The following is a 17,222-nucleotide window of genomic DNA, read 5'->3' as shown; positions in this document are numbered from 1 at the left end:
GTCACAGCGCGCTACACACTCCTGACACACACCGAGTTACTGCCCCCTGCTGCTCACAGCGCGCTACACACTCCTGACACACACCGAGTTACTGCCCCCTGCTGCTCACAGCGCGCTACACACTCCTGACACACACCGAGTTACTGCCCCTGCTGGTCACAGCGCGCTACACACTCCTGACACACACCGAGTTACTGCCCCTGCTGCTCACAGCGCGCTACACACTCCTGACACACACCGAGTTACTGCCCCCTGCTGCTCACAGCGCGCTACACACTCCTGACACACACCGAGTTACTGCCCCTGCTGGTCACAGCGCGCTACACACTCCTGACACACACCGAGTTACTGCCCCCTGCTGCTCACAGCGCGCTACACACTCCTGACACACACCGAGTTACTGCCCCCTGCTGGTCACAGCGCGCTACACACTCCTGACACACACCGAGTTACTGCCCCTGCTGCTCACAGCGCGCTACACACTCCTGACACACACCGAGTTACTGCCCCTGCTGGTCACAGCGCGCTACACACTCCTGACACACACCGAGTTACTGCCCCCTGCTGGTCACAGCGCGCTACACACTCCTGACACACACCGAGTTACTGCCCCCTGCTGCTCACAGCGCGCTACACACTCCTGACACACACCGAGTTACTGCCCCTGCTGGTCACAGCGCGCTACACACTCCTGACACACACCGAGTTACTGCCCCCTGCTGGTCACAGCGCGCTACACACTCCTGACACACACCGAGTTACTGCCCCTGCTGCTCACAGCGCGCTACACACTCCTGACACACACCGAGTTACTGCCCCCTGCTGGTCACAGCGCGCTACACACTCCTGACACACACCGAGTTACTGCCCCCTGCTGCTCACAGCGCGCTACACACTCCTGACACACACCGAGTTACTGCCCCCTGCTGCTCACAGCGCGCTACACACTCCTGACACACACCGAGTTACTGCCCCTGCTGGTCACAGCGCGCTACACACTCCTGACACACACCGAGTTACTGCCCCTGCTGCTCACAGCGCGCTACACACTCCTGACACACACCGAGTTACTGCCCCCTGCTGCTCACAGCGCGCTACACACTCCTGACACACACCGAGTTACTGCCCCTGCTGCTCACAGCGCGCTACACACTCCTGACACACACCGAGTTACTGCCCCCTGCTGGTCACAGCGCGCTACACACTCCTGACACACACCGAGTTACTGCCCCCTGCTGCTCACAGCGCGCTACACACTCCTGACACACACCGAGTTACTGCCCCCTGCTGGTCACAGCGCGCTACACACTCCTGACACACACCGAGTTACTGCCCCCTGCTGCTCACAGCGCGCTACACACTCCTGACACACACCGAGTTACTGCCCCTGCTGGTCACAGCGCGCTACACACTCCTGACACACACCGAGTTACTGCCCCTGCTGGTCACAGCGCGCTACACACTCCTGACACACACCGAGTTACTGCCCCTGCTGCTCACAGCGCGCTACACACTCCTGACACACACCGAGTTACTGCCCCTGCTGCTCACAGCGCGCTACACACTCCTGACACACACCGAGTTACTGCCCCCTGCTGCTCACAGCGCGCTACACACTCCTGACACACACCGAGTTACTGCCCCTGCTGCTCACAGCGCGCTACACACTCCTGACACACACCGAGTTACTGCCCCCTGCTGGTCACAGCGCGCTACACACTCCTGACACACACCGAGTTACTGCCCCCTGCTGCTCACAGCGCGCTACACACTCCTGACACACACCGAGTTACTGCCCCCTGCTGGTCACAGCGCGCTACACACTCCTGACACACACCGAGTTACTGCCCCTGCTGCTCACAGCGCGCTACACACTCCTGACACACACCGAGTTACTGCCCCCTGCTGGTCACAGCGCGCTACACACTCCTGACACACACCGAGTTACTGCCCCCTGCTGCTCACAGCGCGCTACACACTCCTGACACACACCGAGTTACTGCCCCCTGCTGCTCACAGCGCGCTACACACTCCTGACACACACCGAGTTACTGCCCCTGCTGCTCACAGCGCGCTACACACTCCTGACACACACCGAGTTACTGCCCCCTGCTGGTCACAGCGCGCTACACACTCCTGACACACACCGAGTTACTGCCCCTGCTGGTCACAGCGCGCTACACACTCCTGACACACACCGAGTTACTGCCCCCTGCTGCTCACAGCGCGCTACACACTCCTGACACACACCGAGTTACTGCCCCTGCTGCTCACAGCGCGCTACACACTCCTGACACACACCGAGTTACTGCCCCCTGCTGCTCACAGCGCGCTACACACTCCTGACACACACCGAGTTACTGCCCCCTGCTGCTCACAGCGCGCTACTGCAGGAGAAACAGCCTGCGGCCTGCAGCACCGAGCCTCCGCTCCTTCACCCTCTATTTACACTTCCATATTTACAGAGTAAAACACTTACATATTACACACACACACTACAGAGTCTCAATTCTACACTATAGAGTTTCAATTCTACATTAAAGATTCATTTCTACACTACTGTTCAATTCCACACTATAGAGTTTCAATTCTACACTACAGTGATTCATTTCTACACTACAGTGATTCATTTCTACACTACAGTGATTCATTTCTACACTACAGTGAAAGTGTGTTGAGAGTAAAAACCCTGAAACTGGATTTAAGTCACTGCTTCATTCTACAGCGTGTGAAAATAAAACCCTCCTGCTGTGATAATAACACTGCTTACACTGCTGCTTCCTGCTGTCCATCTGCCACTCACACTCACACACACACACACACACACTCACACACACACACACACACACACACTCACACACACACTCTCACACACTCACACACACACACACACGCTCACACACACCGGCTTGGGGCGGGGCAGCTGGGATTGCAGTGGGCGGGGCAGTGTGACTGGGTCCATATGGTGTGTGTGATGTGTTGTGTAGTGGTGTGTTCGGCAGTGACAAAGCAACTTACACACACACACACACACACACACACACTCTCTGCTCTCTGACTGAGAGTAATAATCAGGGAAAATGAGAAGCTTTTGTTCTTTACAGCACAGACGCAGTGAATAAAACTCAGGGCCTTCAGGATGATCATTTAATACTGACATCAATAATAATAATAATTTCAATTCAATTCAATTCATTTTTATTTGTATAGCGCTTTTTACAAAGGTCATTGTCTCAAAGCAGCTTTACACAAACAAAAGTAAAGTGAAGTGTGTGTGTGTGCCGTCTCTGATGAGCAAGCAGGGCGACGGTGGCAAGGAAAAACTCCCTGAGATGGTGATAGGAAGAAACCTTGAGAGGAACCAGGCTCAACAGAGAACCCATCCTCATATGGGTTTACACTGTAGTGTGCGTGTGTGTGAGCACAATGTGTGTTGGTGTAGTCCATGGAAAACAGCTGAAGCGTTTTCGTGGCAGTATGAAGCATTGCCGGTGGACAGGTCCAGAGTGAAGGGGGGGAGGTCTGGATCACCGGCAGCTCAGGAGTGTAGCTCGGCAGAAGGAGAAGGAAAGTGGTTAGGTACACTCACCTATATATAATAATATTAATAATATTAATAATATTAATAATTAATTAATAATATTAATAATAATATTAATATAATAATAATAATAATAATAATAATAATAATAAAAGATGTAGATGTGGTAAAGGTTAAGTGAACTACACAGAACAGGGAGTTTCAGACTTATTATAATTCTAATCCTTATAATAATTTTTATAATTTACATGTTTAGAATTATAAAAGTTTTTTATTAGCATTTTACCTTTTTTACACTTCTTCATCTGGACACAAATTTCAATCCATATTTCACACTTTTACAGGAGCAGAGTTTAATTTATTTCCTTATTACTTACCATTTAATCAAATAATTACAAATATATTTAATATCAGATATTTTAATGATTTTATTGAAGCTTGTTTTATTTCACTGGAGCTCATGAATGTTCATTACTTCCTGATCGTTCTCCTGAATGTTTATCTCAGAGAGGAGAGTGCGTTCATCACGAAAACAACAGTGTGAAATAAAAATGATCCACATGGAAGTGAAAGTTAAAACATTATTTCTTTACTTGTGACAATTTTACACCTTTAATAAGAGCAGAGACTCATTCTTCATTTCATTATGCTCTAAAATAATTCTATTTTATTAAACTTAGCTTTAATTGTTTATTTTTAAAATAAAACATGAAATATCTACAGAAAAGCAGTATTATTATTATTATTATTATTATCATTAATATTATTATTATTATTATTATTATTATTATTATTATTATTATTATTATTATTGAGCATGTACAGTCAGTCTTCCGCCACTAGAGGGAGCTATGCATATTATATACATATTAGCAAAGATTCTCTCTCTGTCGCGCGCACACACACACACACACACACACACATATATATATATATATATATATATACCTTTTATTATTCAACATGCTTATGTGAGTGATAAAAAAATATAATATAGAAACATAAGAAAAAGGAGAAGAAAGAAAAAGGCTCATTTGAACCCTGACACACACTGAGAGTGTATTGACGATGACAGATGGTGCTTATTGATTATTGATCTGTGAGTGTGTGTGTGTGTCTCTCTCTCTCTCTCTCTGAGTGTGTTTGTGTGTGTGTGTGTGTGTGTGTCTCTCTGAGTGTGTTTGTGTGTGTCTCTCTGAGTGTGTGTGTGTGTGTGTGTGTCAGAGCTCTTCCTCCTCCTAAGAAAAGTCATTTACACGTCACACACCAGCACATTAATCAGTGTATAATATCATCTTTAATAAATCTTTCATTTTTTTTAATGATTGTTTTAATTCTTTTTATGTGACTGATGCACTGATACTGACTGTTACTCAGCACTCGCACTGGAGACTCCTTCCATAAATGTTAAATAAACGCCTCCTCACATATCAGTGAGTTTTTTAATCTGTTTATTATCAGTGGAGCGTCTGCTGTACACGTGAATGAGCTGTTGCTATAGAAACGATAACGTATCAGAGCGAGCGCATTAATATAAACCTGCGCTACTGTCAGAGCTGCTGTTATAGAAAACTAATCAACACCTGACGACATCTATAACTCTACTGTAAAGATGAGACATCTACTCCTCCTGTAAAGATGATGTCAGAGTGGCCACGCCCACAACGCAGTGTGTGTGTCCACCTGTCACCTTGATCACAGATTAATAAACAGGAAGTTCGTTAGAACAGATTCACAATTAAATATGACTCTAATGTAAATGTCACTGATTCTGCTGGTGGAAAATGGGAGTGTTTTGGGTTAAACACGCCCTTATTTACTCACACACACACACACACACACACACACACACTCACACACACACACACACACACACACTCACACACACAGTGTCTATTAACACCAGACAGTCGAGTCACATGCAGGTGTCACACTGCGTTAAGTGCAAAGCAATATTAACACTGACCTCTCTCCTTCCCCGTGTGTGTGTGTGTGTGTGTGTGTGTGTGAGTGTGTGTGTGTGCGTGTGTGCGTGTGTGTGAGTACACCATGTTCTTTCATGTTCTATGCCACACACAGGTTCCTTTCACTAAAATTGTGCTCTCTGTCACTTCCTCTCACACACTCACACATTTATCATATATTTCTATTTCATGTTGCAGTTTGATCAGAAATAATAAAACATATATATACACACACACACACACACACACACACACACACACACACACACACACACTGATCAGCCATAACATTAAAACCACCTGCCTAATATTGTGTAGATCCTCCTTGTGCCACCAAAACAGCTCTGACTCTGAGGCCTGGACTCCACAAGACCATGGATCGGACTTGTTTGTCCAGCACGTCCCACAGATGCTCGATCAGATTGAGATCTGGGGAATTTGGAGGCCAAGTCAACACCTTGAACTCTTTGTCATGTTCCTCAAACCGTTCCTGAACAGTTTCTGCAGTGTGTCAGGGAGCATCATCCTGCTGAAAGAGGCCACTGCCATTAGGGAACACCGTTACCATGAAGGGGTGTAACCTGGCCTGCAGCAATGTTTGGGTAGGTGGTACGTGTCAAAGTAACATCCACATGAAGGCCAGGACCCGAGGTTTCCCAGCAGAACATCGCCCAGAGCATCACACTGCCTCCGCCAGCTCGCCTTCTTCCCATAGTCACCGGTTGTTCTTCCTTGGACCACTTTTGGTAGGTTCTAACCGCTGCACACCGGGAACACCTCACAAGACCTGCTGTTCTGGAGATGCTCTGACCCAGTCGTCTAGACATCACAATTTGGCGCTTGTCAAAGTCACTCAGACTCTTACGCTTGCCCATTTTTCCCGCTTCAAACACATCAACTTCGAGAATGGACTGTTCACTTGCTGCCTAATAAATCCCTCACCTTTACAGGTGCCACTGTAATGAGATAATCAGTTATTCACGTCACCTGTCAGTGGTTTAATGTTATGGCTGATCGGTGTATAATAACTACAGCTGGATTTCTGTAAAGCTGCTTTGTGACGTTTTCCATTTTTTAAAAACACTGTACAAAATATATTCATTTACAGTATATGCGCGTGTGTAAAGTACATTAAGGGAAAAGGTACACAAAGTAACATAACTATATTACATTCAGTGTTCTTTAATGTTTTTAGATGGATCAGCGTTCTTAGTTTGCTAACTGTAGCGTTCTACATGGAAGCTTTAAGGGTTCCTCAGAGGACTCGCTGAAAAACCAGTAAGATTTCTTTATTCAAGCTTTTCTTCTGTGTGAGTCTCTGTGTCTCCCTTTGTCTTGCACTATTTCTATCTATCTTTACTCTCCTTTTCTTCTCTTTTTCACTCCTTCTTCATCTCACTCCTTTTTCTTCTCTCTCTCTCTCTCTCTCTAACTCTCTCCAGATAAAGGCTCTACAGGGTGAAAGTTTAGATAAATATGGGCTCTGGTCCTAAAAGGAGCAAAATGTGCATAATGTAGGGAGCGAGGGAGCGAGGGGGAGGGTGTAGGGAGCGAGGGAGCGAGGGGGAGGGTGTAGGGAGCGAGGGAGCGAGGGGGAGGGTGTAGGGAGCGAGGGAGCGAGGGGGAGGGTGTAGGGAGGGTGTAGTAGGGGGTGGGTCAGCACTGTAAAGCCACATGTCTCACACGGCGGCGAGGCTTTAAGAGGACGAGGTTCAGAGAAAGGGGAGCTCAGAGAGAGAGAGAGAGAGAGAGAGAGAGAGAGCATCTGTGTTCACTTCATCATCATCTTCATCATCCTCCTCCTCACTCATTTGGATTACTGAGGGTCTGGCAGACAGGTGGGTCGACTTCTATACCTCTGCACACACACACACACACACACACACACACACACACGTCTCATCTCAGTTGTACTAGAGGTTAGTGAGTAAGAGCAGAGAGTGCAGTGGGAGTGATCAGAGTACCGGCTCTACACGGCTCGGCTCTTTGTTCTCCACGGCTCTGTTCAATACCAAGCTGCACCTCAGACACACACACACACACACACACACACCACACACACACACACACACACACACCACACACACAGCAGCCCATACAGCAGCACATGAGGGAGAATTTCCCTGAAAGCCCTGGTTAATCTGTAGGAAGTCTTTGTGTCTGATGAAAAGGGAGGAGGTGTGAGAGGAGAACCCACCGTCCTGCCCCGGGAGCTCCAGGGTTCTAGAGCAGGTTCTCTGGGTTCTCTTTAACGCGTGCTTCCTGTCTTTAATAGTTTTAAAAGTTTTAATATATTTCCTTTACACACACACACACACATTTCAGGTCATGCTTCATTTTTTTTTGTATTTTGTCAAACCGTTTCTAAGTCGCATTAGCTCCTACCTTCACGTGACGTCATTAGGGTTTATTAAGAGTTTAACTTAAAGAACTGTGTATTTTATAGAATTTTATTTCGTTAAAAATCATCGCGCACGTTCTCATTTTAAAGTTAATTGTTGAAGCTCGTGCACGCTGTACAGGCTGCTGTGCGCGTTCACGGCTCTCACATCCTATTCTCGCGAGATTCAGCTGGAATTCGCGTTACCGAGGAGACTCCTAGGGCCGAGTCGCCATGGCAACGCCTTCAGCCTCGTTTTGGCTTTCTTCTGTTGCAAACGAATTTTATATTAATACTTATAAATTAATCAAGTCCTTATTTTATTTTTGATCTATTTAACGTCAGTTAATATTTTAATTGAGTAAGCTAAAGCTAGGTGTTAGCATAAATAGCTAAATCCTAGCTAGCTAGCAAAGCTATATAAATCAATGGCTATATGATCTTTTTTGTTCTGAACCAATCAATAACAAATCAATAAAAATATTTCTCTGTGTGTATTTGGATAAGATTAAATATATCTAAGAGTTTATATAATATAATATTATAAATATATAATATTAAAAAAAAACTGTGTGCTTAATGATTTTAAGATTTTTTTAAAAAAGTATCATTTAAACAACATTCTGATGTAAAACAGATACAGAAAATTAGGTAAGTCAAATTATTTATCTATATGATGCTAACTTATGAAGCTAGTTTATAAACTAAAATAATGAGGTGACGCGTGATGATGACGTCATTCCGCCTGTCACACTTACTCGGTGAAAAAAATATTTTTTGCTTTATTATTTTCTCATATTTTATTATAATTTTTTAATCGAAATGTCTGGAAGAAGTAAATTTGTAAAGGAATCGACGCCATTTTGAAGTTAGCATCAACAGTTACCTAGCAACGTCTGAGCTCACTCGTGCGCATGCGCAGAACTTCTGGTTATGACCCGGATTTGCCATGGTGAACAGCAGCAGTAATGAAACACTCAGAACTCTGGACTTTTTCCACTTCATTTATTTTGACCTTGAACGGGCATTTTACTGTCGGCTCTCCGTCCTCTACACAGCGTCCACTACTGATTAAACACACAGAGTTATTCATACACCATTCCGCTCGTTTCAGCTGCATATTTAATTTAAAAATCTGGTTCCCGGTGGTGTTGTAATAGTCAGTCCGGTGTTGTAATAGTCAGTCCGGTGTTGTAGCGGTCAGTCCGGTGTTGTAGCGGTCAGTCTGTTGTTGTAATAGTCAGTCCGGTGTTGTAGCAGTCGGTCCGGTGTTGTAGCGGTGTTGTAGCGGTCGGTCCGGTGTTGTAGCGATCAGTCCGGTGTTGTAATAGTCAGTCCGGTGTTGTAGCGGTCAGTCCGGTGTTGTAATAATCAGTCCGGTGTTGTAGCGATCGGTCCGGTGTTGTAGCGATCGGTCCGGTGTTGTAATAGTCAGTCCGGTGTTGTAGCAGTCGGTCCGGTGTTGTAGCGGTGTTGTAGCGGTCGGTCCGGTGTTGTAGCGATCAGTCCGGTGTTGTAATAGTCAGTCCGGTGTTGTAGCAGTCGGTCCGGTGTTGTAGCGGTGTTGTAGCGGTCGGTCCGGTGTTGTAGCGGTCGGTCCGGTGTTGTAGCGGTCAGTCCGGTGTTGTAATAGTCAGTCCGGTGTTGTAATAGTCAGTCCGGTGTTGTAATAGTCAGTCCGGTGTTGTAGCGGTCAGTCCGGTGTTGTAATAGTCAGTCCGGTGTTGTAGCGATCGGTCCGGTGTTGTAGCGATCGGTCCGGTGTTGTAGCGGTCGGTCCGGTGTTGTAATAGTCGGTCTGGTGTTGTAATAGTCAGTCCGGTGTTGTAGCGGTCAGTCCGGTGTTGTAGCGGTCAGTCCGGTGTTGTAATAGTCAGTCCGGTGTTGTAATAGTCAGTCCGGTGTTGTAGCGGTCAGTCCGGTGTTGTAATAGTCAGTCCGGTGTTGTAATACTCAGTCCGGTGTTGTAATAGTCAGTCCGGTGTTGTAGCGGTCAGTCCGGTGTTGTAATAGTCAGTCCGGTGTTGTAATAGTCAGTCCGGTGTTGTAGCGATCGGTCCGGTGTTGTAGCGATCGGTCCGGTGTTGTAGCGGTCGGTCCGGTGTTGTAATAGTCGGTCTGGTGTTGTAATAGTCAGTCCGGTGTTGTAGCGGTCAGTCCGGTGTTGTAGCGGTCAGTCCGGTGTTGTAATAGTCAGTCCGGTGTTGTAATACTCAGTCCGGTGTTGTAGCGATCAGTCCGGTGTTGTAATAGTCAGTCCGGTGTTGTAATAGTCAGTCCGGTGTTGTAGCGATCAGTCCGGTGTTGTAATAGTCAGTCCGGTGTTGTAATAGTCAGTCCGGTGTTGTAGCGGTCAGTCCGGTGTTGTAATAGTCAGTCCGGTGTTGTAGCGGTCAGTCCGGTGTTGTAATAGTCAGTCCGGTGTTGTAATACTCAGTCCGGTGTTGTAGCGGTCAGTCCGGTGTTGTAATAGTCAGTCCGGTGTTGTAATAGTCAGTCCGGTGTTGTAGCGATCAGTCCGGTGTTGTAATAGTCAGTCCGGTGTTGTAATACTCAGTCCGGTGTTGTAATACTCAGTCCGGTGTTGTAGCGATCAGTCCGGTGTTGTAATAGTCAGTCCGGTGTTGTAATAATCAGTCCGGTGTTGTAATAGTCAGTCCAGTGTTGTAGCGGTCAGTCCGGTGTTGTAGCGGTCAGTCCGGTGTTGTAATAGTCAGTCCGGGTATTTTGTGTGTTATCACGGTGTAAACATACAGCAGTCTCAGGGTCTCATGGTGACCTTGTAGTAACAGAAACAACATAATTAATGTCAGACTGAATAATATTAATTCAGTGAATATCTCCTGAACCGGGAATGAGTGGACTCGTTATTCCTGTGAGGATCAGCCTACTGTAATTAACTGAACACTACACATATTAATTTAGCAGTGTTCGTGCCTATATGTATTTCCATTGGCCTGGGCACATGTATGAATCCCATATACGTTTAGTTTATTTCCTTCCTTACATGAGCCAACTTCCTTAAATGTCCATATTGCAGTGTGGCTGTGACTCTATTCCAGGCTCCAGTGTTTCATTTTCTTTCTTTCTCTCTATATAAGTATAAATCACTGAATCCTTAACTAAACTGCATGAATACATTTCATCATTGGATTCCTAGTCATTATATTTTCTGCCCTAATGCTTGATTTCCTCATTTATGAGAGTGAATATAACTGAGACTGTAATCGTAACCGTTCCAGAGAGTTCTGAGCTGTAATAAAACCCAGCACGCACTGCCGAGCTCAGCACTTGGATCGATTTTTGCATTATGCTGGCGCATGACTGCGCATCCTCTAATGCATGCAGCAGTGCATCAGCACTCTGGGCCGTTCCTGATGTGGAGTCACGCTGCTGCAGACATCACACCACCAGCAAGTGCAGAAAGATTCATTTAAAATCTCTGCATCTGGACGTACAGTAGTAATGTACACTCAGTAAGCATGTCCATACTCAGGGCTCGATTAGCTCTTTTTACAGGATTATTTTCTACAAAGTGAAAGCTGGGTGTTGAAAGAACTCAGTGTTCTCATTTATTTTTTAACCGCAAACAAGCTGAAATATGTTTTAGTACATCATTGTGTATAAAGCAAGAGCAGATTAAATAATCCGGTTAAATCATTCCAGGATTTCGTGTTTTGTGTAATGTATAGCGGAGCTGCAGTGTACAGTTGTGTGTTATCTAATCAGCCGTGTTCTCCACCCTTATCTCCTCACTGCACTGAGCTCAGCCAGTCGTCCATGAATGTCGCATGGCTCCTATCAGTCCGACTCTAACGCACTAACAGCAGCACTACAGCCCTCGAGCTGGGCACAGCAGGAACGCTGCACATTCATCCCGTCTCTATGAGCAGATCACTTTCTGTTTGTGTTTCTCTCATGGCAGTAAACCAGCTCATATTTTCCCACGACACTGAGGTTAAAATTCTCTCCTTATTTATCTAGTTTGTGTCCTTCTCACGAGAGAGACGGTGAAAATTCTTACTTTAAACGTAAATGCTATGAGTGAGGAATGAGTGAGGAACGGGGCAGCTCGTTGGTGTACGACTTACTCAACATTCCAGACTCTTTACAAGAACCATGTGAAGTTTCCATCCAGCAGCCATTTGTCTTTCATTCGTCCTCGTCTCCCGCAGCTTTTGGACTGCATTCAAACGTTCTCCTTTTGGCAGAGTTAGCCGTGGTGAATAAAGTGAATGCCCTTTAAAAGGCGACACAGTGCAGGCGAAGCTGGCAGTCGCACACAGTGCGCGCTTTTATCAGTTTTCACTTCCATCATGGTTAATTAATCCCGTGTTCCAGTCCCGGTTTTAATGTACCCTTGATGAATTGCCCTCAGCGCTTCTCCTGGGTCAAATCTGCATTTACTGTCATTACTGTATTAGTTCAAGAAAAGTCTGTTAGAACGACTCAAGGGGCACAACCTACCCAGAGTGCATTGTGGTCTGAAACAGTTTCTTTTGTATAAAGACGTTTTGTTCTATGTAGCCACCGACTTTATCTGTACACACCGCACTAAGCAGTTGTCAAGCTAGATAAATAGGGTACAAACCCAGTATGACTGCACACAGTGTGACGCACATTTACTAAGAGTTTACTGAAAGCAACAGGATTCATTTATCAAATCTCTCAGTTGTGTGTATTGTCGTCTTGGTCAAACCTGCCACATTTACAAAAAGTTAGCTGATTTTCTTCGTAGTTACACACATATTTATGTTGATAAATTCTAATCAGCTGCAAATTACTAAGCTTGTTCACATTTACATTTAACCACACCCACAAAACTCCACAAAAGGCAAAACTCAGAGCTGAAAACAACAAAATGACGACTAAGTGGTGAAAAAGCGCCTCCTGAGTGCGGTGTGCGCAAATCTCCAAGTAATGCAGCTCAGCCACTGCAGCGCGTCAGCTACCATACACACAATCTCCTCCTCCTTTTATAGGGTGCCATTACTTTTGTCCTAAATTGTAGAATTTATTTATTTTGGATCGATTTATTTCATGTCATTAATACGAAGTGACTGGGTTTCACAAAGTGTTCATTAACCCGTATATAAAATCGCAGTTATACGATTTGAAGCTCAATCGAGGTTCACGTTAGTGAGTTTCCTTATACGCAAATTTACACAAACGCAGGAGCGATACGTGGGATGAGAATATTTATCCTGCAAATGATTCACCAATTAACTGATTCATATCCAGTGTGATAAACGAGAACACATGCATGTTGGACCATGTTGAAGAAACACGCTGTGCACTGATTTAATCACCTAAACTCAATTTCCGTGGTTTTGCAGGTCGCATTATGGGAGGTAAGCTGAGCAAGAGGAAGAAGGGATACGATGTCAGTGACCCTAAACAGAAAAAAGAGGAGAGTGCTGTGGTAGCTACAGCTTCAACAGAGAAGAAAGCTGAAGCTCCTGAAGCAAACCAGGATGGAGCTGCAGAGATCAAAGCAGAGCAAGTGGCCCAAAGTGCTGCAGCTCCTTCTGAACCTCCATCTAAAGCTCCAACTGAGCAGACTGCCTCACCAAATGAGGAAGAAGTGAAGGAAAAGCCTGTGGAGGCTGCTGCTGCCACAGTGGAAGCTGCTTCTGCTCCACAGGCACTAGCACCTGCCCCAGAGGAACCTGCACCTGCAAAAGAGGAGCCCACACCAACCTCAGAAAAAACAGCAGCTGCCCCAGAGGAACCTACACCTGTCCCAGTGGAACCTGCACCCGCCTCAGAAGAACAAGTAGCTGCCCCTGCGGAACCTGCACTTAACCCAGAGGAACCTGCACCTGCCTCAGAACCGGCAGCTGCCCCAGAGAAACCTGCATCTGCCTCAGAACCGGCAGCTGCCCCAGAGGAACCTGCACCTGCCTCAGAACCGGCAGCTGCCCCAGAGAAACCTGCATCTGCCTTAGAACCGGCAGCTGGCCCAGAGGAACCTGCACCTGCATCAGAACCTGCAGCTGCCCCAGAGGAACCCGCACCTGCCTCAGAACTGGTGTCTGCCCCAGAGCAACCCACACCTTCCTCAGAAAAACTAGCAGCTTCCCCAGAGGAACCTGCACCTGGCTCAACAGAACCAACAATTGCCCCAGTGGAATCTGCTCCTGTCTCTAAAGAACCACAAGCTGCCCCTGAGGAACCTGCATCTGCCTCTGAAGAACCAGTAGCAGGCAATATGGAACTTGCACATGCCTCTAAAGAACCAGTAGCTGCCTCTGTGGAAACTGCACCCGCCTCCGAAGAACCAGTAGCTGCCCCTGTGGAACCTGCACCTGCCTCTGAAGAACCAGTAGCTGCCAATGTGGAATCTGCTCCTGCCTCCAAAGAACCAACAGCTGCCCCTGTGGAAACTGCACATTTCTCTGAAGAACCAGTAGCTGCCCCTGTGGAACCTGCTCCTGCCTTAGAAAAAATGGTAGCTGCCCCTCTGCAATCTACACCTGCCTCTGCAGAACCAATAGCTGCCCCAGAGGAGACTACACCTGTATTAGAAGAACCAGCAGCTGCCCCAGAGGACCTGGTACCTGGATCAGAAGAACCAGAAACAAATGAATCAGTTGCTGACCCAGTGCAAGATGCTCTAGAGGAACCACCCGTTGTACCTGAAGAGGCTGTTTCTGCCCCGGTGGAGGCTGCAGCTCCCTCAGATGAATCAGAGGATCCACCAGCTCCCGTTGTAGCTGTTTCTACCCCAGTACAGTCTGTTGCTGCCCCAGAAGAACCTGCACCTTCCCCAGTAGAGACTGTTGCTGGCCTGGAGGAGTCTACAGTTGCACCAGAGGAACCATCAGCTGTACAAGAAGAGACTGTTTCTGCCCCAGAGGAACCATCAGTGGCAGTAGAGACTGCTTCTGCCCCACAGGAACCTGTAGCAGAGGAACCTGCTCCACAGGAACAAGCTGTTGCAACTGAGGAATCACCAGCAACACTAGAGGTTGTTTCTGCCCCAGTAGAGGCTGTAGTTGTCTCTGAGGAACCTATAGCTGCCACAGTGGAGGCTGTTACTACATCACAAGAACCATTACCAGAGGAGAGTATAGCTGTTTCTGAGGTGGCTGTAAGTGCTCCAGAGGAACCTACAGATTCAAAACAACAAGCAGCTCTTGAGGAAACATCAGTTTACCCAGTGGAGCATGTAGCTTCCTCAGAGCAGTTTGGAACTACACCAGATGAGCCTGTTATCACAACAGAAGAACCTGAAGCCGCTCAAGTGGAGCTTGCAGCAGAACAAGTAGTACAGGAAGCTGTCCAGGAGGTTTTAAATGCCATGGAAGTTAAGGAAGTACCAGCTGAGGTCACAGAACCTCCAGAGGTTTTGGAGCTAGAAGCAAAACCAGAGATTTCTGATCTTCTTCCTGTGTCTGAACCAATTTCAGTAGCACCTTCTGCTCCAGAACCAGAAGCTAAATCTGAATCTGTTGCAGATGTTGAGGAACCCATTCCTGAAATTGTCATTTCAGAATCCACTTCGGCCAACAAGATCTTACCTGCAGAACCTTGCGGGGTTATGGAGGAGAAGCTGGAAAATGGAGAATATGAAAGCAATGGATCAGCAGAAGAACCTTCACCAGCAGTAGCTAGAGAAAATGGAGTGTGTCAGGAGCAGGTGATGGGAGATGCTCCTGTAGATGCTCCAGTAGATGGCCCAGTAGATTCTCCGGTAGCTGATCTTCATGGAAAGGAGTGTGTGAACGGCGTGGTGGCTGAACAGGAACTTAACTGTGAACTAAAAAAGGACTTAAACATGGCTGGTGATGTTGAGGACATGGTGGAGTGTCTCAGTGCCGCAGTGAGCCAGGCTGTAGATACGGCATGAAAATAAAACACAAACCCTTCACATGTGAATTCCATCCAGAAGAAACATAATAAAGTCCTCCAACGATGCAGGCTTCCTGAAATATAATCATCCAAACTGCCTTCACAGTGACTCAGGTGCAGCGAGTTTAGGGTTACAACCACTGAAGAACAAGCGATGAAGAATAGAGAGAATTACTGAGAATGAAAAAAAAAGAGATGAAGAAAGAGAAAAGAAGAAGAAGAAGAGTGTATTTTGCCATGTTGTGATTGGCACTGGCGAGCTTTAACTGCCTGAGCTGGTTAAATATAAAAACCAGGAAAAATACGAACGTTGGTTAAACAACAACAACAACAAAAAAAAAAGCCACACTGGACATTAACAATGAAAAAAAAAAAACAAACGATTGAAGTGAATAATTCTTGTGTTTGCTTGTGTGTTTGACGAAAATGAAAGTGGTTATTGGATTAGCATTTAAATATACATAATCAAATTTAGCCTTTCACGTATCCTTTTCTTATCCACGTAACGAAGTAATGAAGTACGTTTTGAGCTTTTAGAGCCAAAACTGCGAGGAATGTTCATTTTAACTTTGACGGCTTACCTTAGAAAATAAAACAAAAAAAAATGTTATATGTTAAACTTGGATCTTAATTTCACATCTTTCTAATTATTCTGGGAGAGTGCCTGAGACTAAACCAGTCTACTGCTCGTTTCTGTTATATTTAAATGTGTATTTGAAATAAACTCCTGTCCACTAGGGGGCAGAAAATAAAATAAAAAAAAAAAAACAGAATGAAAGTCTCGTGTTTTACTACAGAATAAACGGAGAAGAAGAACCGGATCAGTACGTCTTACTTCTGGGTTCTTTATCATGACACTGCTGCGTAAGATGGATATCAAAGAGAATACAACACACTGCTGCATTCTGATTGGTCAGAAGGTGTTGATTAGTTTTCTATAACAGCAGCTCTGACAGTAGCGCAGGTTTATATTAATGCACTCATTCTGATACGTTATCGTTTCTATAGTAACAGCTCATTCACAGGGTGAAGGTTTCTGTAAGGAGAAATGTGTTTATGTAACATGTATGGAAGGAGTCTCCAGTGTCAGCGCTTTGTAACAGTCAGAGGTAAAGCTGTAGCTTTAAGTTTTCCGACGTCTTCAGGACAGAGGAGTTTACGCTTCTTTGCGGTTTCTCGCTAACATGACAAACTGCGATTTTTTGTCTCATTAACCTGAAGAGAGAGAATAAAGAGAGACTGGTGAGGGAACGAGTGTTTATAGCTGCTATAACATTAAATGTAACTATAAAGGGATAAAAAGTATAATATGTTGCTCTTTAATAAATACAAAATCGCAGTCGTTGTGTTCGAGCTCGCAGACTGTCTGCTGATTTTCACTCTGTCCATGTACACACTGCGGCAGAACAGCACACGCCTGCACTGTACATGAGAACACAGCAAAGTACATGTACACACACACACACACACACACACACACAGA

General features: G+C 45.8%; 1 protein-coding gene and 1 long non-coding RNA gene across 2 annotated transcripts; one reads left to right on the top strand and one right to left on the bottom strand.

Moving 5' to 3' along the window:
• Window positions 1-7,170: 7,170 nt before the first annotated feature.
• Window positions 7,171-16,119, top strand: si:dkey-56m19.5 (proteoglycan 4). The gene is made up of 2 exons (XM_053229562.1): window positions 7,171-7,343; window positions 13,222-16,119. Exon 2 carries the CDS (start codon window positions 13,230-13,232, stop codon window positions 15,735-15,737), a length of 2,508 nt encoding a protein of 835 aa, XP_053085537.1. The 5' UTR covers window positions 7,171-7,343; window positions 13,222-13,229; the 3' UTR covers window positions 15,738-16,119.
• On the bottom strand, window positions 7,202-8,060 carry LOC117596071 (uncharacterized). Its single transcript, XR_008300995.1, has 2 exons — window positions 7,703-8,060; window positions 7,202-7,363 (listed from the first exon to the last, which is right to left on the bottom strand). It is a non-coding gene; the product is annotated as an uncharacterized LOC117596071 (long non-coding RNA).
• Window positions 16,120-17,222: the final 1,103 nt, after the last annotated feature.

This window comes from Pangasianodon hypophthalmus, chromosome 25 (assembly GCF_027358585.1).
Source record: "Pangasianodon hypophthalmus isolate fPanHyp1 chromosome 25, fPanHyp1.pri, whole genome shotgun sequence".
In the NCBI taxonomy this organism is placed as follows: Eukaryota; Metazoa; Chordata; class Actinopteri; order Siluriformes; family Pangasiidae; genus Pangasianodon; species Pangasianodon hypophthalmus.
The sequence above is the reverse complement of the archived record's forward strand: the minus strand, read 5'-3'. Positions and strand labels throughout refer to the sequence as shown.